Source organism: Cupressus sempervirens, chromosome 1 (genome assembly GCF_028749045.1).
Source record: "Cupressus sempervirens isolate cs-2001-9-10 chromosome 1, ASM2874904v1, whole genome shotgun sequence".
Lineage (NCBI taxonomy): Eukaryota > Viridiplantae > Streptophyta > Pinopsida > Cupressales > Cupressaceae > Cupressus > Cupressus sempervirens.
Genome location: NC_143118.1, coordinates 118,009,971 through 118,033,743, shown reverse-complemented (window position 1 = coordinate 118,033,743; position 23,773 = coordinate 118,009,971). Strand labels below are relative to the sequence as shown.

General features: G+C 31.5%; 1 protein-coding gene across 1 annotated transcript; it reads right to left on the bottom strand.

Annotated features, from left to right (window-relative positions):
- Positions 1–12,839: 12,839 nt before the first annotated feature.
- On the bottom strand, positions 12,840–13,292 carry LOC149576476 (uncharacterized). Its single transcript, XM_089794487.1, has one exon. It carries the CDS (start codon positions 13,290–13,292, stop codon positions 12,840–12,842), a length of 453 nt encoding a protein of 150 aa, XP_089650613.1.
- Positions 13,293–23,773: the final 10,481 nt, after the last annotated feature.

Sequence of the window (23,773 nt, the reverse complement as noted above, 5' to 3'; positions counted from 1 at the left end):
TTTTGCTGAAGCATGGAAAGCTTGTAAAGAACCTATTACTGTAGATAGAACCAAGTGGTTAGACTATTTGATTTAGGATGGCATATTGTTCAAAGGTAGTCAATTGTGCATTCCAAGGAGTTCCATGAGGGAAAATTTGATTAAGGAGAAACATAGTGGAGGGATGGCAGGACATTTTGGTCGAGATAAGACCATTGCCATTCTTAGAGAACATTATTTTTGGCCTCAAATTTCATAGGATGTGAAGAAGTTTGTACAGAGTTGTCAGGTTTGTCAAGTTGCCAAGGGGTTTAGTCACAATATTGGCCTATATCAGCCATTGCCTGTTCCATCAAGGCCATGGGAGGACATAAGTATAGATTTTGTTCTTGGATTGCCAAAGACACAAAGGGGTAATGACTCAGTATTCATGGTGGTTGATAGGTTCTCCAAAATGGCACATTTCATTCCATGCCATAAAACTCATGATGTTGTCCATATTGCAGACTTGTTTTTCAAAGAGGTGGTAAGACTACATGGTCTTCCAAAGAGCATAGTTTCTGACAGAGATACTAAATTTGTGGGGTATTTCTAGAGGACATTGAGAACCAACTTGAAATTTAGTTCCACACATCACCCACAAACTAATGGCCAAACAGAAGTGGTAAACAGAAGTCTGGGCAATTTGCTGAGATGTTTAGTTGGGGATAAGCCCAAGGGATGGGATTTGATTCTACCACAGGCAGAGTTTTCTTATAATAACTCCATAAATAGGAGTACTGGAAAATCACCATTCCAAATTGTATATGGAAATAGCCCAAGGACTGCATCAGAATTGAGGAAGATAGAGCAAGGGGAGAGGACAAGTGCTAAAGCGAAAGAATTTTCTGAACATATCAAGTGTCTACATGAGGAGGTTCAGGCACACATTACCAAGATGAATCAAGAGTATAAAGCTAGGGGTGATCAAAGGAGAAGACATAAGAAATTCCAAGTAGGGGATCTAGTCATGGTGCACTTACGAAAAGAAAGATTTCTAGCCGGTACTTATAACAAGCTGAAAATGAAAAAATTGGCCCCTGCAAAATTTTGAAAAAACATGACTCAGGAAATGCATATGAAGTGGAGCTGCCAGATGGTATTCACATTTCTCCCATTTTCAACATTGCAGATTTAATAGAGTATCATGATGATGGTGCAAATGAGGAGCTGGTGTTAGAGCCATGTCCAATTCCTGCTTCTAAGAAGGAGGAGATAGAAGACATTCTAGATCATCGTGTGGGTAGGAGTACCAAAAACAGGCAGTATGAAGAGTATTTGGTCAAATAGAAAGGACGACTGATCGAGGACTCAACTTGGATTTCAGCAGCTGAGGTTTCCCATTTGGGATTTCCTCTACCATCCATAAAGTGACAGGGTCACTTTTCAATCTACCCTGGGTGTCTGATGCAGGAGCATCCAGAGGTATAAGGGCAATCTTGTGTCACCCAAAAAAATGTGTTTAGACTTAGTTTCTGTTTCATGTCTTTTCATTTTTGGATACCCATTTGGGTCAAATAAAGGTTCCAACTCTCATAGTTCAACTATCAGTGTGCTAAAAAATCTCAAAAAAATAGGAGCATGCAATTTGGTCATCATTTTGGTGACCTAGAAGGTGTGAATTGGCTAGATAAATTTAATTGTAATTTAGAGCATTCCAAAAAAAGAATTAGGTCAAAAGGCCCCACGGTTTGAAAGTTATTGCAATTTTTTGAGTTTTGAAGACCTCCTAAGAATACTTCAAAGTCAAGTTAGGGGCATTAAATGACCTCAAAAAGAGCCAAAAAATGGGGGATGAGCAAAGATTTTCCATAAGACTATAGAGCGCTTTAAGACCTTTTCGAAAATGTAAATGGTTCATCAATCGGAGCTACGGTTCAAAAGTTATACCTCCCGGAAGTTCGGTTACCATTTCTAGATTCTTCTAGATTTGCACCAACTTCTAATGTAGCTTCTGGAACCTTCTATTTTGTCGATGGATGCCTACTAGCACTTTCTAAAATGTACTCCTAGTCCTTAACCCTCCGAGGTCTATTTAAAGAAATTTCTGGCATTATAAAAGGCAGTTCGGAGTGGAGTTTGAGAGGAGGTACTAAAAGGAGAAATTATCTCCAGATTTATGCTATTATAAGCCCTTAGGGCATGTTTCAAAGTTTATTTTCCTATACTATTTGTACTAGCTTATTTTCTTAGTTAATATAATTTTCTCTTTTTGTGGTGTCCATTTTGGTTCTTGGGTTGTGTCCCCATCAGCATGGTTGCGACCGTGCATTCCGTAGTATGCCTCATCAGTATGAGAGGATACTAGTGGCCCCATGAGATCAGTAAGGACCCGTGGAGTTTAGCTAACTGCCAGGGTAACTTGTACGTGATAAATGCAATGACACTTTCCTACTTGTAGAGTAGGTTTCCTACATGTCAATGTGTGCCTCTGGAAATTAGATATCATTTTGGTTATTTTCTTAGTTAATATAATTTTCTCTTTTTGTGGTGTCCATTTTGGTTCTTGGGTTGTGTCCCCATCAGCATGGTTGCGACTATGCATTCCGTAGTATGCCTCATCAGTATGAGAGGATACTAGTGGCCGCATGAGATTAGTAAGGACCCATGGAGTTTAGCTAACTGCCAGGGTAACTTGTATATGATAAATGCGATGACACTTTCCTACTTGCAGAGTAGGTTTCCTACATGTCAATGTGTGCCTCTAGAAATTAGATATCAATTTTGTGTGTGTTGAAACCTTTGAGTAGTATACTTTTAAGATTCCTAGACTTAGAGAGTACTTTGGTTGTGGTTTGATATCTTGTTTGGCACTTGAGATTATCTCCTCAGCACGGTGGGAGTGGACCACTTAAGTTCCACACGGTCAGGTGGTAGTGTTTTTCCACTCTTATCATTTGAGATCTGTCTAGAACACCGTGGCTGATGCTTTCTTGGTTGGTATTTATCTTCATTATGATCTTGGAGAATTATGATAGATGTTATACCTTATGATGGATGTATTTATTGGTATGTTTCTTATATTGATGATTTGCATATGTTAGATGATGGTATCCTATATTTTATTTTGCATGTTAGTAGGATGTTTTAGGAGTGACATTCCTACTATGATAATATCGATGATCTCTTCAGTGCTTTGGAATGTTACACACGGAAGGATGGCTAGGATCCACGATGGTCTAATGATGCTATTAACAGTTGGGAGGAACTGTGCACTTAGTATTTATGTTTGTGATATATGGTTATCTTTTATGATGGATGTTTATATCTTTATGGTGAAGATGTATCATATATGACATGTGGTTTTATTTACCTTAATTGCATCATGGATTAGTATTGGATGATGATGTTCTTTATTTACACAGATGTATGTTCTTTTAAGCTTTTCATACCTTGTAACATGTACAGTGGATGATTGAGCTAAACTAAAATGTAATTACAAAAAAAAAAGACACTTGTATACGGTTTAAGAATATTGGATGTATCATTGTTATTTCATAAGGATGTGATGTTAGATGAATAAGTTATGATTAGATGTGATTCAATGATAAGAAATCTTTAAAAAATGTAATCTGTTATGTGTACTTTTATTCGAATTGTTTCTATTGCTTCTGCAAGTGTTGTGAATGGTTTTACTTTCATATTTTAAAAAAAATAAAATTGTTTGGTAAACTTAGTGAAATTCTTTGGATCCCTTGGCAGGGAATTATACTTTTCTAAAATCCATCAACGATTGAGATCAAATTCAATCAACGGTCAGGATTAAAGTTGATGTTCAATCATAAAGGGAGACTCCCAAATTAAAAGGAGTTAACAGATTTAATTTGAGTAAAATAAGAAGTTAAATAATTTAATTTGAGTAGAAAAAGAAGTTAACTGATTTAACTCATTTTTTATCAATAGTGAACTAAAATTTTCTCTTTTTCAACTGAAGAAAGATTTTTTTGAGATATTTAATTTAATAAAATGAGATATGCTCTCATAATTACATTTTCTATTTAATTAAATAATCTTTTAATTAATTAAAGACACTTTTCTTATTTAGTTAAAAAATTTCATTTAATTAATTAGGAATGGCTTCCTATTTAATTAAATAACTTTGTTTAATTAATTAGAAGTAAGTACTCCATTTAATTAAATTATTTTGTTTAATTAATTCGAAGTACCTTTCCTATTTAATTAAATAATTACATTTAATTAATCAAAATAGGCGTATTTATTAAATGTATGTAAAAATATGAGCAAATGTGAGTACAAATTCCAGCAGCGATTCGATGCAAATTCTCCAAATTCATACTCTCCTAAAATGAAGAGATGAGGGTCTCTTAAATGGACTTTTATGAAATTCTTAAGTAGAAAAAGAAGTTAACTGAGTTAACTCATTTTTTATCAGTAGTGAATTGAAAATTTCTCTTTTTGAACTAAAGAGATATTTTGTAGAGATATTTAATTTAATAAAATGAGATATGCTCTCATAATTACTTTTTCTATTTAATTAAATAATCTTTTAATTAATTAGAGACACTTTTCTTATTTAATTAAATAACTTTATTTAATTAATTAGGAATGGCTCCCTATTTAATTAAATAAATTTGTTTAATTAATTAGAAGTGATTATTCTATTTAATTAAATAATTTTCTTTAATTAATTAGAAATATCTTTCTCATTTAATTAAATAATTACATTTAATTAATCAAGATAGGTGTATTTATTAAATATATGTAAAAATATGATCAAATGTGAGTATAAATTTTAGCAGCGATTCGATGCAAATTCTCCAAATTCATCCTCTCTTAAAATAAAGAGATGAGGGTCTCTTAAATAGACTTTCCTGAAATCCATCAACAGTTGAGATCAAATTCAATCAATGGTCAGGATTAAAGTTGAAGTTCAGTCATAAAGGGAGACTCCCAAATTAAACGGAGTTAACAAATTTAATTTGAGTAAAATAAGGAGTTAACTGGTTTAATTTGAGTACAAAAAGGAGTTAACTCATTTAACTCATTTTTTATCAATAGTGAACTGAAAATTTCTCTTTTTGAACTGAAGAGAGATTTTGTTGAGATATTTAATTTAATAAAATGAGATATGCTCTCATAATTACTTTTTTTATTTAATTAAATAATTTTTTAATTAATTAGAGACACCTTTCTTATTTAATTAAATAACTTAATTTAATTAATTAGGAATGGCTTCCTATTTAATTAAATAACTTTGTTTAATTCATTAGAAGTAAGTACTGCATTTAATTAAATAATTTTCTTTAATTAATTAGAAATACCTTTCCCATTAAATTAAATAATTATATTTAATTAATCAAGATAGGCGTATTTATTAAATGTATGTAAAAATATGAGAAAATGTGAGTATGAATTCCAGCAGTGATTCGATGCAAATTCTCCAAATTTATCCTCTTCTAAAATGAAGAGATAAGGGTCTCCTAAATTGACTTTCCTGAAATCTATCAATGGTTCAGATAAAATTCAATCAACGGTCAGGATTAAAGTTGAAGTTCAGTCATAAAGGGAGATTCCCAAATTAAAGAGAGTTAATAGATTTAATTTGAGTGAAATAAGGAGTTAACTAATTTAATTTGAGTAGAAAAAGGAGTTAACTGATTTAACTCATTTTTATCAATAGTGAACAAAAAATTTTCCTTTTTAAACTAAAGAGAGATTTTGTTGAGATATTTAATTTAATAAAATGAGATATGCTCTCATAATTACTTTTTATATTTAATTAAATAATTTTTTAATTAATTAGAGACACTTTTTTTAATTTAATTAAATAACTTCATTTAATTAATTAGGAATGGCTTTCTATTTAATTAAATAAATTTGTTTAATTAATTAGAAGCAAGTACTTTATTTAATTAAATAAATTCCTTTAATCAATTAGAAATACCTTTTCCATTTAATTAAATAATTACATTTAAGTAATCAAGATAGGCGTATTTATTAAATGTATGTAAAAATATGAGCAAATGTGATTATGAATTCCAAAAGCGATTCGATGCAAACTCTCCAAATTCATCCTCTCGTAAAATGAAAAGATGAGGGTCTCTTAAATAGACTTTTCGTAAATTCATCAACGGTTGAGATCAAATTCAATCAATGGTCAGGATTAAAGTTGAACTTCTATCATAAAGGGAGACTCTCAAATTAAAGGGAGTTAATAGATTTAATTTGAGTAGAATAAGGAGTTAACTGATTTAATTTGAGTAGAAAAAAGAGTTAACTAATTTAAGTCATTTTTGATTAATAGTGAACTGAAAATTTCCCTTTTTGAACTAAAGAGAGATTTTGTTGAGATATTTAATTTAATAAAATGAGATATGCTCTCATAATTAGTTTTTTTATTTAATTAAATAATCTTTTAATTAATTAGAGACACTTTTCTTATTTAATTAAATAACTTTATTTAATTAATTAGGAATGGCTTCCTATTTAATTATATAACTTTGTTTAATTAATTAGAAGTAAGTACTCCATTTAATTAAATAATTTCATTTAATAAATTAGAAATACCTTTTCCATTTAATTAAATAATTGCATTTAATTAATCAAGATAGTCGTATTGATTAAATGTATGTAAAAATATGAGCAAATGTGAGCATGAATTCTAGTAGTAATTCGATGCGAATTCTCCAAATTCAATCTCTCCTATAATAAACAGATGAAGGTCTCTTAAATAGACTTTTCTAGAATCCATCAAGGGTTGAGATCAAATTCAATTAACGATCAGGATTAAAGTTGAAGTTCAGTCATAAAGGGAGACTCTCAAATTAAAGAGAGTTAATAGATTTAATTTGAGTAAAATAAGAAGTTCACTAATTTAATTTGAGTAGAAAGAGGAGTCAACTGAGTTAACTCATTTTTGATCAATAGTGAACTGGAAATTTCTCTTTTTTAACTAAAGAGGGATTTTTTTGAGATATTTAATTTAATAAAATGAGATATGCTCTCATAATTAATTTTTCTATTTATTTAAACAATCTTTTAATTAATTAAAGACACTTTTCTTATTTAATTAAATAACTTCATTTAATTAATTATGAATGGCTTCTTATTTGATTAAATAATTTTGTTTAATTAATTAGAAATACCTTTCTCATTTAATTAAATAATTAAATTTAATTAATCAAGATAGGCGTATTTATTAAATATATGTAAAAATATGAGCAAATGTGAGTATGAATTCTAGCAGCGATTCGATGAAAATTCTCCAAATTCATACTCTCCTAAAATGAAGAGATGAGGGTCTCTTAAATAGACTTTTCTGAAATCTATCAACGGTTGAGATCAAATTCATTCAACGGTCAAGATTAAAGTTGAAGTTTAGTCATAAAGGGAGACTCCCAAATTAAAGGAAGTTAAAAGATTTAATTTGAGTAAAATAAGGAGTTAACTGATTTAATTTGAGTAGAAAAAGGAGTTAATTGATTTAACTCATTTTTTATCAATAGTGAACTAAAAATTTCTCTTTTTGAATTGAAGAGAGATTTTATTGAGATACTTAATTTAATAAAATGAGATATGCTCTCATAATTACATTTTTTATTTAATTGAATAATCTTTTAATTAATTATATAGACTTTTCTTATTTAATTAAATAACTTCATTTAATTAATTAGGAATGGCTTCGTATTTAATTAAATAACTTTGTTTAATTAATTAGAAGTAAGTACTCCATTTAATTAAATAATTACCTTTAATTAATTAGAAATACATTTCCCATTTAATTAAATAATTACATTTAATAAATAAAGATAGGCATATTTATCAAATTTATGTAAAAATATGAGCAAATGTGAGCATGAATTCCAACAGCTATTCGATGCAAATTCTCCAAATTTATCCTGTCCTAAAATGAATAGATGAGGGTCTCTTAAATAGACTCTCTTGGAATCCATCAATGATTGAGATCAAATTCAATCAACGGTACAGATTAAAGTTGAAGTTCAGTCATAAAGGGAGACTCCCAAATTAAAAGGAGTCAACAGATTTAATTTGAGTAAAATAAGGAGTTAACTGATTTAATTTGAATAGAAAAATGAGTTAACTGATTTAACTCATTCTTTATCAATAGTAAACTGAAATTTTTTCTATTTGAACTGAAGAGAGCTTTTGTTGAGATATTTAATTTAATAAAATCAGATATGCTCTCATAATTACTTTTTCTATTTAATTAAATAATCTTTTAATTAATTACAGACACTTTTCTTATTTAATTAAATAACTTCATTTAATTAATTAAGAATGGCTTCCTATTTAATTAAATAACTTTATTTAATTAATTAAAAGTAAGTACTCCATTTAATTAAATAATTTTGTTTAATTAATTAGAAATAACTGCTCCATTTAATTAAATAATTACATTTAATTAATCAAGATAGGCGTATTTATATAATGTATGTAAAAATATGAGCAAATGTGAGTATGAATTCTAGCAGCGATTCGATGCAAATTTTCCAAATTCATCCTCTTCTAAAATGAGGAAATGAGGGTCTCTTAAATAGACTTTCTTGGAATCCATCAACGGTTGAGATCAAATTCAATCAATGCTTAAGATTAAAGTTGAAGTTCAGTCATAAAGGGAGATTCCCAAATTAAAGGGAGTTAATAGATTTAATTTGAGTAAAATAAGGAGTTAACTAATTTAATTTGAGTAGAAAAATGAGTTAACTGATTTAACTCATTTTCGATCAATAGTGAACTGGAAATTTTCCTTTTTGAACTGAAGAGAGATTTTGTTGAGATATTTAATTTAATAAAATGAGATATGCTCTCATAATTACTTTTTCTATTTAATTAAATAATCTTTTAATTAATTAGAGACACTTTTCTTATTTAATTAAATAAATTCATTTAATTAATTAGGAATGGCTTCGTATTTAATTAAATAACTTTGTTTAATTAATTAGAAGTAAGTACTCCATTTAATTAAATAATTACCTTTAATTAATTAGAAATACCTTTCCCATTTAATTAAATAATTACATTTAATAAATCAAGATAGGCATATTTATCAAATTTATGTAAAAATATGAGCAAATGTGAGCATGAATTCCAACAGTGATTCGATGCAAATTCTCCAAATTCATCCTGTCCTAAAATGAATAGATGAGAGTCTCTTAAATAGACTCTCTTAAAATTCATCAATGATTGAGATCAAATTCAATCAACGGTACAGATTAAAGTTGAAGTTTAGTCATAAAGGGAGACTCCCAAATTAAAGGGAGTCAACAGATTTAATTTGAGTAAAATAAGGAGTTAACTGATTTAATTTGAGTAGAAAAATGAGTTAACTCATTTAACTCATTTTTTATCAATAGTAAACTGAAAATTTCTCTTTTTGAACTGAAGAGAGATTTTGTTGAGATATTTAATTTAATAAAATGAGATATGCTCTCATAATTACTTTTTTTATCTAATTAAATAATCTTTTAATTAATTAGAGACACTTTTCTTATTTAATTAAACAACTTCATTTAATTAATTAAGAATGGTTTCCTATTTAATTAAATAACTTTGTTTAATTAATTAGAAGTAAGTATTCCATTTAATTAAATAATTTTGTTTAATTAATTAGAAATATCTTTCCTATTTAATTAAATAATTACATTTAATTAATCTAGATAGGTGTATTTATCAAATGTATGTAAAAATATGAGCAAATGTGAGTATGAATTCTAGCAGCGATTCGATGCAAATTCTCCAAGTTCATCCTCTCTTAAAATGAAGAGATGAGGGTCTCTTAGATAAACTTTCCTGGAATCCATCAACGATTGAGATCAAATTCGATCAGTGGTCAGGATTAAAGTTGAAGTTCAGTGATAAAGGGAGACTCCCAAATTAAAGGAAGTTAACAGATTTAATTTGAGTAAAATAAGGAGTTAACTGATTTAATTTGCGTAGAAGAAGGAATTAACAAATTTAACTCATTTTTAATCAATAATGAACTAGAAATTTCTCTTTTTGAACTGAAGAGAGATTTTGTTAAGATATTTAATTTAGTAAAATTAGATATGCTCTCATAATTACTTTTTTAATTTAATTAAACAATCTTTTAATTCATTAGAGACACTTTTCTTATTTAATTAAATAACTTCATTTAATTAATTAGGAATAGCTTCTTGTCTAATTAAATAACTTTGTTTAATTAATTAGAAGTAAGTACTCCATTTAATTAAATAATTTCATTTAATTAATTAGAAATACCTTTCCCATTTAATTAAATAATTACATTTAATTAATCAAGATAGGCATATTTGCTAAATGTATGTAAAAATATGAGCAAATGTGAGTATGAATTCCAGCAGTGATTCGATACAAATTCTCCAAATTTGTCCTCTCCTAATATGAAGAGATGAGGGTCTCTTAAATAGTCTTTTCTGTAAATCCATCAATGGTTGAGATCAAATTCAGTCTACGGTTAGGATTAAAGTTGAAGTTCAGTCATAAAGGGAGACTCCCAAATTAAAGGGAGTTAACATATTTAATTTGAGTAAAATAAGGAGTTAACTGATTTAATTTGAGTAGAAAAAAGAGTTAACTGATTTAACTCATTTTTTATCAATAGTGAACTAAAAATTTCTTGTTTTGAACTGAAGAGAGATTTTGTTAAGATATTTAATTTAATAAAATGAGATATGCTCTCATAATTACTTTTTCTATTTAATTAAATAATCATTTAATTAATTAGAGACACTTTTCTTATTTAATTAAATAATTTCATTTAATTAATTCAGAATGGCTTCCTATTTAATTAAATAACTTTGTTTAATTAATTAGAAGTAAGTACTCTATTTAATTTTTAAAAAAAATTAATTAATTAAAAATACCTTTCTCATTTAATTAAATAATTACATTTAATTAATCAAAATAGGCGTATTTATTAAATATATGTAAAAATATGAGCAAATTTGAGTATGAATTCTAGCAGCGATTCGTTGCAAATTCTCCAAATTCATCCTTTCCTAAAATGAAGAGATGAGAGTCTCTTAAATAGACTTTCCTGGAATCCATCAACGGTTGAGATCAAATTCAATCAACAGTCCAGATTAAAGTTGAAATTCAGTCATAAAGGGAGATTCCCAAATTAAAGGGAGTTAACAGATTTAATTTGAGTAAAATAAGGAGTTAACTAATTTAATTTGAGTAGAGAAAGGAGTTAACTAATTTATCTCATTTTTTATCAATAGTGAACTGAAAATTTCCCTTTTTGAACTGAAGAGATATTTTGTTGACATATTTAATTTAATAAAATGAGATATGCTCTCATACTTACTTTTTCTATTTAATTAAATAATCTTTTAATTATTTAGAGACACTTTTCTTATTTAATTAAATAACTTCATTTAATTAATTAGGAAAGACTTCCTATTTAATTAAATAACTTTGTTTAATTAATTAAAAGTAAGTACTTCATTTTATTAAATAATTAGAGGAGCACCCCTTTTAAGGGTGTCCCAAATAAAGGACCCCTTACCATCAAGCTCAAGTCTGGGAATATCCTGAACCTCCACTCCTAGAAAATACTTATGGGTCAAAATCTTGGCCCAATCTCAGTCTTGATTCTTGCACCATCTCCAGTATAACTTTGCAGCAAGAGCTTTGACACTGGGAGCCATACATTTAAGGCCCAGACCCCCAGCAAACTTTGGCAAGAAAATAGTGTCCCAGTTGACTAAGCTCCATTTAGAGGATTGAAGGTTTCTTGACCAAAAGAATTTTTGTGACAAAGCATCAAAATCTTTCATAACTCCCACAGGAGGGGTTTGCACTAAGCACCTGTAAATAGGGAGGGCCTAAATCACAGTCTTGAGTAGGGTAACCCTCCCAGCTAATGAGAGCCACCTATGTGTCCAATGCCTCACTTTGCTATGAAATTTATCAATAAGACCTTGCCAATATTCTTTCCATTGAGTGCCCAAAGCTAAAGGAACTTCGAGATAGATCAAAGGGGGGGATCCAACTTGAAACTTGAGAATTCTAGCAATCCTGAGCTGAATCGATTGAGGAGTATTAAAGAAATAAGTAGAAGATTTCCCTTCATTAATTTTCTGTCCAGAAGCTTTTAAATAAATATCCAAAATCTTTCTAAAGTTCCTTGCCTCGTTGGCAGTAGCCAGGCCCATCAAGCCAGTATCATCCACAAATTGGAGGTGCATGTATGAAGGAATATCATTACCCCACTTCCACCCTTGAATAAGTCCCAGTTGTGCTTGAGATTTTTCAAATCTACCTAAGCCCTCTTCCATAATAATAAATAGATAAGGAGAGATAGGATCCCCCTGGAAAAGTCCTCAAGAAGTAGAGAAAAGGTTAGTAGGTTCTCCATTGATAAGAACCGAAAAGGATGGGGAAGACACATAGCTGAGAACCCAATCCACCCATTCTGTAGTAAATCCAAAAGCTAGAAGCACACAACCCAAAAAATCCCTACTAACTTGGTCAAACACTTTAGCTAAGTCTAGCTTAATAAAGCTAGCCTTTTCCTTGGACGAGGCCATAAAATGAATAGCTTCTGTAGCAATAACCACCCCATCAAGAATCTATCTCCCATTGAAAAAACCTCCCTGTTCCTCAGAAATCAGAGTGGTAAGGAAAGGCTTGAACCTTTCAGCAATTAATTTGGTGATGATTTTGTACATGACATTACATAGAGCAATGGGTCTGAACTGGTCCAACCTGTTAGCGCCATCAATCTTGGGAATGAGAGCCAAAAAAGTAGCACTCATAGACTTGAGCATTTGTTTATTTTGATATGACTCCTAGACCACATCTAGAAGATCAAATTCAATAATCTCCCAAAAATCCTAAAAAAATTCAATGGGAAACCCATCTGGGCCTAGGGCTTTACCTTTCAGCATACCAAAAACCACTTTCTCCAATTCCTCAATCATAATAGGTTTTAAAAAATCTTTGTTCATACTGTTGGAAACAAGATGAGGAATGCAGTCTAAAATAGACCTAGTCTCCTCCAAGGAAGCAGGATCTTCCTTAGAGAAGAGTTGAAAAAAGTATCTGATGGCCTCTAAAGCAATCGCCTCCTTGAAACATAGCTGATCACCAAAAGTAGAGACAAGAGAAGTAATAGAATTCCCAAACCTGTGGGCCTTGACAGTGTTGTGGAAGAAAGCTGTGTTTCTATCTCCCTCCTGCAACCAGTCCACTTGAGACTTTTGTTTCCAAAATATTTCCTCTCGAAGCTCCCATTCTTCAACTTCCTTTAGAGCTAGGGATTCTTGAGACATCAAATCTGGAGTCATGCCTAGGTCCCTGATTTGGCGAGTGACATTATTCAGCCTAGCTTGAGCATCACTCAAATGCTCTTGTAGGTTTCAAAAACACTATTTGTTCCACTTCTTCAACCTGAACTTAACATGCTAAAGTCTCTTCTCAAAGGTGTACATAGAAGTTCCATGTGAAGGCTTACCCTCATACCACTAGGCAATCATAAGCTCCTATAGGGAGTGATCCCTCAACCACATCAGCTGAAACATGAAAGAGGGATTCTTGGAGGTCTTGAAAGGGGTGATAGAGAGCCTAATAGGCCAGTGATTAGAGCCTCTCCAATCAAGAATTTTTGAACTGGTAGTCCATCTACTATGCATCCAATAGAAGGATACTAGGAATCTATTGAGCCTTTCAGAGATAGCCTTTGTCCCACTCCTTCTATTGTTCCAGGTGAATATACCAGAGTTGGGTTTAACATCAATAAGATTCAAAGAACCAATATTATTACTAAGCATATTAGAAGAAGGACCCAGACAGAAATGTCAGCCCCTCTTCTCCTCTGGACTCGTAACAGCATTAAAATCTCCAGCCACAATCCATGGAAGAAATGGGTCCAGAGAATAGAGAAACATAATATGGGACCACATATGAGATTTACCAACCAAGTCACTAGGAGCATAAATATTAGAAAATAAGCACCTTTCACCTATCTCAAAATGAGAAGCCAGGAAGGAGATAGAAGACCTGCTCGCAATCCACCACAAAGGAGTCACCTTCGTAGGATTCCAAAGAGAAGCAAGGCCTCCCGAGTTCCCATGAGCACTTACTCCCTGCCAGCAACCTTGGGGCCAAATATTTGGTCTACAGTTATTCAATTCATCAACTGAAAGCTTAGTTTCCTGAATGAACAAAACATCTGGAGAATGAGACTCTATCAATCTAAAAATAGCCTTTTGTCTAGGGATTCTGCTCAACCCCCTCACATTCCAAGATAGAATAATCATTTAGAGGACTGAGAGAAATGGGAGTCAATGGGCATCACTAACCTTGCCTCAACCTGTAATGCCTCGCCAAGGTATCCAAAGAATTACACTAAGTTTTCCAAACAAATTTTATTTTTTTAAATATGAAAGTAAAACCATTTACAACTTACGCATAGTAACAGAAGCAATAGCAACAATTCATATGAAAGTAAATATAACGTAACATAATAGATTACAAACTTTAAGGATCCCTTAACGTTGAATTATATCTAATCTTAACCATTCATCTAACATCACATCCTTATGAAATAAAAATGATACATCAAACATTCTTAACCCATATACAAGTTTCCTTTTAGTAATTATATTTTAATTTAGTTCAATCATTCACTGTTCATGTCATAGAGTATGAAAAGGCTTAAAATAATATTCATCCATGTAAATAAAGTACATCATCATCCAATATTAATCCATGATGCAATAACATAAATGAAACCACATATCATACATGATACAACATCACAAAAGATATAAACATCCATCATAAAAGATAACCATATAACACAAATATAAATAACTAAGTGCACGGTTTTTCCCAACCATGAATAGCATCATTAGACCATCATGGATCCTAGTCATCTCTCTATGCGTAACATTCCAAAGCACTGAAGAGATCATCGGTATTATCATAGTAGGAATGTCACTCCTAAAATATCCTACTAACATGCAAAGTAAAGCATAAGATATCATCAACTAACATATGTAAATCATCAATGTAAGGAACATACTAGTAAATACATCCATCATAAGGTATATCATCTATCATAATGATCCAAGAATAGAATGAAGATAAATACCAACCAAGAATGCTCCAACTACGGTGTCTCAGATGGATCTCAAATGATAAGAGTGGAAAAACACTACCACCCGACCACATGAAACCTAAGTGGTCCACTCCCACCATGCTGAGGAGATAATCTCAAATCCCAAATAGGCTATCCAAAACACAAAGCATAAATCTCTATAAGTCTAGGAATCCTAAAAGTATACTAACTCAAAGGTTTCATTCACACAAAACCAACATCTAATTCCCAAAGGCACACAATGACATGTAGGAAACCTACTCTGCAAGTGGAAAAGTGTCATCGCATTTATCACGTACAAGTTACCCTAGCAGTTAGCTAAACTCCATGGGTCCATACAAATCTCATGCAGCCACTAGTGTCCTCTTATACTTACGAAGCATACTACGGAATGCAAGGTCACAACCATGCGTTCTCACTACTCCCATCCTAGCCTATACAAGCGCTCAAGGCATGGGTGAGAACCAAAAAAATTATCTTTTTAGGTTCATTTAATCCCCATTTAGTGTGTAAATGTTATCACTTATTAACAAAACTTACAATGAGTTACCCTGGCAGCCACTTAGGGCTCCGCCCCCATTGCAAGCCACTTCCCGACACTACAAGTAGATTACCTACCCTAAGCTCATGGAATCATAAAATCACCACAGTCCTATACAAGTGATTATAAAGAAAATCCAAAAGATAATATAAAAAGAATCATCAAATATCCATGATAAAAGCATCAAATATCCATAAGAAGAATCATCAAATCTCTAAAATAAGAATCATCAAATCTCCATGAGCATCCAAAAAGCATCCATAGAAAATCATGACCACAACAGTTCTCTATTGGAAACTGAAGGCATTACTAATAATCATAAGTATCAATTGGTTCTCAATAACCAAAATCTATCTCAAGATAAATCATAATATCCATTGGTTCTCAACAAGCAACCAATAATATCTCAAAATCATACTGATCGAAGACTCCAAAATGGTTGAGTCAAACATGTCACACATGACATCATCAAGAAATAAATCAACATTTCAGTCCCATCATGGTGACTAGAAAATAAACCAAGGATAATTGATCGATGACTCAAAAATGATTAGCTCAAGTGTCTCATACACATACATATCAGCTTCACACATGAAGATTGATGAACAAATATAAACATTTCATAGAGCATATGATCACATTACCATGGTTGGGCTTATAAAGATTGAGACCAAATAATATCAACATACTATCACATCTCATAACCTCCGAGCCTCTGGTATCAACCTAGGACTGGTCAACACTAGTCAACCCAAAATCCAAAACAAGAAGCATAAAGAATACACAATGCAAACACATGTTTTGGTTTTGCTATAATCTCATAGTTGAATAATGTGTAGGGGTTTCCAGTTTTCTGTTTGCAAGTATATTTTCAAGTGTCTTAAGTTTCATCATTTGACCTACAAGTCAACCCATTTGTTCCCCGATAGCATTATCCTTCCATTATTAAGAATTACATTCTAAGAATAACTTAAGGATAAATATTTACTAAACTGATCATCATTGACCTTTAAATAAATTGTTCTCTATACTTAACCATGATCCTTATTTTATTTGATTAACCTTTCAACTTTTATAGGATCATTATTCATTATATTATAAGAGGACCAATTATCATTCTTTGAATAAGAGATTATAACTTTATTAGAATGATCAATTAATATTAGTTTACAATCCTTGACCTTTTATCATTCTAATAATTCTCAATTATATATTACTAAGTCTTCACCATTAAAATATCTAAAGTCGTTATTCAAATCATCAGAATAAGACCTATCAACTTTGATATCAGTATTTCTACAATCTCATTAAAAGAATTATATCAATTAAATCTCCATTACATAACTTAATTATTAATTAAATTTAATTAACTCTAATTAATTAATTAAATTAATAATTGCATAATCATAGCAATGTTTCAATTAATATCAGTTGACTAATAACTAACTAGAATTCTATAAGTTAAAAGTCAACTATAATTCAATACTCAAAAAATCATATTAATAATTCAATAATAATAACTTGTAAATATTAATAACAAGCTATATTAAAAATCTTAATAATAATTCCGTATGACCACATTCGTCATCTTTCAAAGAATACCAACATTCTCTTGATTAATTCGTATTAATGATAGTCATTTTAAGATAAATCTTAATCGCATAATATAATTATATTGACAACTCAATAAATATTAATTTATTAAGAATCAATCATATTCAAACCAAAAACTAATATCTTTTTACAAAACTTTAATCATTAAATAATCTCCACTAGATTAACTCTAATCAAATTTGTTGATATCTATTTAAACTATTATTTATTAATAGTTTGCTAGTCCTTAAAAATATTAATAAATAATAAACTCCTCAAACTATAAATACTCGATCTATAGAATCCTTCCATATACTCATTAGTTAATATTTGACTAACTCTTAACACCATTAAGGTAAATTGACAAGTTATCTAATAATACATAACATAACAATTCTACTTATAGTAATGTTATAATAATAACTCTATGTCAATTAATCCATTAACATTACATTCTCTTCATTTAAAATTATCATTTTTAAAATTATTTAATATATATTAAATAATATTTAATATACATTAAATAATTAATATTAAAAGTCATCCATTTTCTATTGAATTCAATATCTCTATCCATCAGCTCTATCTACAAAATTTCCATTAAAAATTTTCATTAATTCACTTAGAACATTCTTATTATTCTTTAAACTAATTAAATAATTATTAAATTCTAATTATATTGCTTTGATATATTATTTTTGTGAATTTTAAGCATAAAGAACTCTTGGTTATGGGAAATGGAGAAATATCTGTCTTTGAATAAAACAGTTCCAGTACGACAGTCATATCTCCCTAATGAACTATTGGATTAGGCTGAAATTTAAATATGTTGGAGAGGGTCAAGTTGCGCCACTTTTGACTAGAGCGATCGAATAAATTCGATCATGATAAAAATTTATGAATGACTGAGTTTGGGTCTATCCAAGGGGCAGCAACAGGGCAGTTTGTGATGAATTAAATTTTTTTCCTAAAAGGTAATTGTTCTCTAAATTTATCCAATAATCCATCCAATAGGTTTAACTATAAATTTGAAATTATCTTTCTCAATTTAATTCTAATTCGAACCCAAACCCGTTTAGATCTAATTTCTCTTTAATTGGATCTAGGGTTTTCTAATATTTTCTTTGCAACTCTACATATCTAAATTCTAATTTAATTGTAGATTCATTCACAAGGAGTATTCAGACACATATAACAGTCATGATGAAGAAAAGAAGAAAAATAGTGCAAAGAGAATGTGCGAATATCACGAGTGCACCTGGACACTGATGCTAATTCGTCATGCCTCAGAAGTCCATAGAAAATCCCTTCCTTCTCCATCATACACAATTTCTCCAAGATCCAGGCCAACCAAAAATCTCCAAGTGACTAGAAGTGCTAGAAGAAGCATAAAAGCAAGTAAAAAATATATGAGCATATGAATTTTCTCCAATGCATGTAAGCTTGAAGCTTCCATTTTAGCTTGAAGCTTGTAGCTCTCATTAAGCGTGTAGTTTGTAGCTTCCATTCAGCTTTCCAAAACACACTAGGAGAGCCTCTATTTAAAGGCCTCTAAGATGCATCTAGAGTGTCTCTAGAAACAACTAAAAGATAAGCATGACAACCAAGCATGGGTCTTCTCTAACCTTCTAGATGAGTCTTAAGGTTATAGACACCATGTGCTCAAATAAAATGCTAACCTCTAAGTGTAGACAACTTGTGCATTCTTAGAGCGCAAACCCCAGTGTTGTCTACATGACAACTCTCGAGAATTTGCTAACTCCTATGTGAGCAAATATTAATATAATATTTAATTTACTCTTTCTAATTTGATTTATTTATTTATTAAATCTCATGCACTAACTTTAATAATTTCACTTTTCAATCTTAATATATTTATATTTTAATCACATGAAATCTAGAATCTTTTAATAATTTTAAATATATTTTCCACTTTTAAATATCTTTTTCCAAAACTTAATTGCTAAAATATTTATTAGCTTTAATAATATTATTATTTAGTCGTTTATTTAAAAATGAGCTCCAAATATATTATTATTAAAATAAATATTGTCACATTCCACATTTAAACTTTAAACTTTTATTTTCAAATTTAATTATTTTATTTATTAAATTCTCCAATTAATTAAATAAAATAAATATTAAAATATCATATTAATTTTCCATTTAATTAAACCATTAATTAAATTTTTTAATTAGGCTTTATTAATAGAAAATACATCAAAGACTCACAAGGGTAAAATATGAAAATCCATCATAGCCAAAATACATACAAAATCAAACGAAAGGTTTAAATCACGAATTATGTCATCTGACACATTCGGAGGGTACTCAACTCAGATACTTGTCCTAATTTTTCAATTAGAACAAATGGCTTAAAGGGTTGGGATTTGGACTTGAGAATTTATCTCCCCTCTCTTATCATTGAAATAGTGTGATAGGGTACGCTCATCCTGGCAATTAAGAAAAGTCGATACCCAGTACCTGCAACCTGCATAAAAACCATGCATGTACAAGCACAATGTATACTAAACTAAACAGGTAATGGCAAGAAGTGGTGCATCATGTAGATCCCAACTAGCAGGTGACTATGACTCCCTTCCTTAACCACATCAGACACGCCATACAAAAGCAAACACGCAAAGAAAACACACACACCATACACATGCAAGTATGGAGTAAGTATCTATAAGAAAATGCATATGATAAATCATCTTAATAATCATCATTAATAACTGAAAGCAATGCAATAATCATCATCAATAATTGCAAACACTAAAAATAATCATCATACATACAAGAAATGTAGAGTTTAAGTAATCTAATCACATAATAAACTAAATTCATAGCACAATATCTGTTAATCTCAACACAATGTTGCTAACCAACAACATAAAACTAGCTCTAAAAGAGTTGACAATGATAACAAAAATGCAAACTAGGGGCAGGCACTACTCAACCAAAGTCTCGCCCATCATTTTGACCTTCTCCTGATCCATCTTCCTTCCACTCTTAGCAGACTTCTCTGCAGTCCCCTTTTTAAAAGGTTTCTATTGCAAACCTAAAGTGGAAGTAGTTTTAGCACTTTTTGTATTATCAGGCACCCCTTTTTTTCTAGGAAGATTTGCACTTGCGATACCTGGAGCTTCACTAGGATGCAACCCTCTAGGAATATCACAACTAATCTCCTAAACCACTCCATCTAATCCAACTGGCTGGCCTTGTTCTTTCTCAACAACCTGGACTAGAACCCCATCCTCTTGGAGTTGGAGAGCAAAAAAGGACCCATCACCCAGAGGTAACTCCATAGGGATTCCTTCCTCTTGAATCAAATTCTCTAGAACATTAAACCTATTAAAAGTACCATCATTTTGTCTATCTGTCCAAGCTCTCTTCTGCCCCTTTCCTTTATTACGTAGCTTAACTAGGATAAAACCTTCCTTATCCGCAGAGGGACCATTTGGCATCTGGGCCTTACCCTTGTCTTCCTTAGGAGATGAAACAATGACCGTAGTTGACTGAGAAGATTTATACCTAGGGCATTTGTGCTATAGGTGCCCATACTCATGACAAATCCTACATCTGAAGGGTAAAGTCTCATAGTCCAACTGCTAAACCCATAAAGAAGTGCTCATACAAATTTCCATAGAGTCAGGAAGTGGATTATTTAGATCCACTTCCACACAAATTTGAGCATATGAAATTACTTTTTGATCTTGGGTTAGTGTGGCCAACCCAACCGGTTTCCCCAGCAGAAGCAATATCAAATGAAGGATGTCCTCTCTCCAAAATTCTAGAGGCAATCGAGGAAGCCTAACCCACACAGGGACCCGAGACGGGATCTCCTCAAAGGAGTTAAATCCAATGTGCCATGGTTTCAAGAAAAGCCCAACCTAGTTAAAGAAATATGGGCCTCCCTCAAAGACCTTGTTCCTGTCTAACATACTTGAAAAAATGACCAAAAAATAGTTGTTGGCCGCTAGAATAATTTTCATATCCCCTTCTGAGTTCCATATTCGATGCGGCCATGATTCCAACACAGGAAGCGAGAGCCAGAGACCCAAAAACTTACAAATGAGCGCATGCTTGACCCGATACTCCACATCCTTTGAAATCTATTCTGGTTGAATGATTAACATCGGTCGATCATCAGATTTCTCCAAACATCCATTCTTCTTCTTGATACGAACATAATCTTTCGATGATGATGCATGCATCCCAGATGGAGTATTGAAATCCTTACTTTCAGGCCCTCCCCACAATAAAGGAGAGGACTCAGCCATCACCAAATCCTTAGAGAAAATTTGAGATGGGACCTCTGATTGCCCCATGAGCAAGGACCAAAATCCAAACCCAATCAATAAAAGAAGCCACAAAAACCCACCCCTAGTTGTATGCCCCACATTGGCTGCCCCAGAATAAGAAGGCAATGGACGCAGGCCCACCCCTGCCGGCCTCACCACCACCCGAGCAAGCAAACCCATTCTTCAATCAAAAAATGGTGTGGCATGCACAGTCTGCCCCTGTGGCCAAAATGTTGCACGATCACCACCACTGACGGACATCCAACACTGCGCCTAGGGCACACAGGCCCTTGCGCCTGCAAATCTCACAACGGTCTCCATCGACACTAGTAGTAAGTACTCCATTTAATTAAATAATTTCATTTAATTAATTAGAAATACCTTTTCCATTTAATTAAATAATTAAATTAAATTAATCAAGATAGGAATATTTATTAAATGTATGTAAAAATATGAGCAAATGTGAGTATGAATTCCAGTAGTGATTCGATACAAATTCTCCAAATTCATCCTCTCTTAAAATGAAGAGATGAGGGTCCCTTAAATAGACTTTCCTGAAATGCATCAACGGTTGAGATCAAATTCAATCAACGATCAGGATTAAAGTTGAAGTTCAGTCATAAAGGGAGATTCCCAAATTAAAGGGAGTTAACAGATTTAATTTGAGTAAAATAAGGAGTTAATTGATTTAATTTGAGTAGAAAAAGGAGTTAACTCATTTAACTCATTTTTTATCAATAGCAAAATGGAAATTTCCTTTTTTGAACTGAAGAGAGATAATTACTTTTTCTATTTAATTAAATAATTTTTTAATTAATTAGAGACACTTTTCTTTTTAATTTGTAATGCCCTGCCAAGGGATCCAAAGAATTAATCTAGAACTTCACTAAGTTTAGTAGCATTTTTTTTTCTTCATGAAAGTAAACACCATGTATAACTTATGCACAATAACGGAAGCAATAGAAATGTCCATCTAAAATTAAACATAACATACACAACATGTTACATTCTTTAAAATCCCTTAACATTGAATTACATACATAAATCCATCTAGTACAACATCCACATGAAATAATAATGATAAGTCTAATATTTATACATTACATTTTAAATACTCAATCATCCATTGTACATGTCACAGGGTATGACAAGCTCAAAAGAATATATATACATAGAATAAGGTACATCTTCCTATTCTAATCCATGATACATCAAAGTAAAGATACTCATATGATACATTATCATTGAAGACATATACATCCATCATAAGGATCAAAGATAATAAACTAAGTGCATGGTTTCTCCCAACCGTTAATAGCATCATTAGACCATTGTGGATCCTAGCCATCCCTCCGTGCATAACATTCCAAATCACTGAAGAGATCATCGGTACTAACATAGTAGGAATGTCACTCCTAACATATATAACATCATATGTAGAAAGTAATCTAACATGCAAATAAAATCATAAGATAACATCATCTAACATATGCTAATCATAAATAAAAAGGATACATATGCATCATCATGAAGGACACATCAGCCACGATGTCTCAATGAATCTCAAAATGATAAGAGTGTAAAATACACTACCACCCGACGGCGTGGTACCTAAGTGGTCCACTCCCACCGTGCTGAGGAGATAATCTCAAGTCCCAAACAGGCTATCCAAAATCACATAGCACAAATCTCTATAAGTTCAATAATCCTAAAAGTATACTAACTCAAAGGTTCCAAACACAAAATCTGACATCTAATCTCTAGAGGCACACAATGACATGTAGGAACCTACTATGCAAGCAGGAAAGTGTCATCACAATTCTCACGTACAAGTTACCCTAGCAGTTAGCTAAACTCCATGGGTCCATATTGATTTCATGTGGCCACTAGTATCCTCTCATACTGACCAGGAATACTACGGAATGCAAGGTTGCAACCATGTGTCTCACTACTCCCATCCTAGCCTGTACAACCACTCAAGGCATGGGTAAGAACAAAAATCTTCTCTTCCTAGGTTCATTCAGTTAGTATTAGGTGTGAATGTTATCACTTATTAATCCAACTTACAATGAGTTACCCTAGCAGCCTCTTAGGGCCCCGACCCCCATTGCAAGCCACTTCCTGTCACTACATGCAGATATCCTACCCTAATGCTCATGGAATCATAAATCTCAAAATCAAAAAAGATAATCCATAATCAAATCATCAAATATGCATAAAAGCATCAAA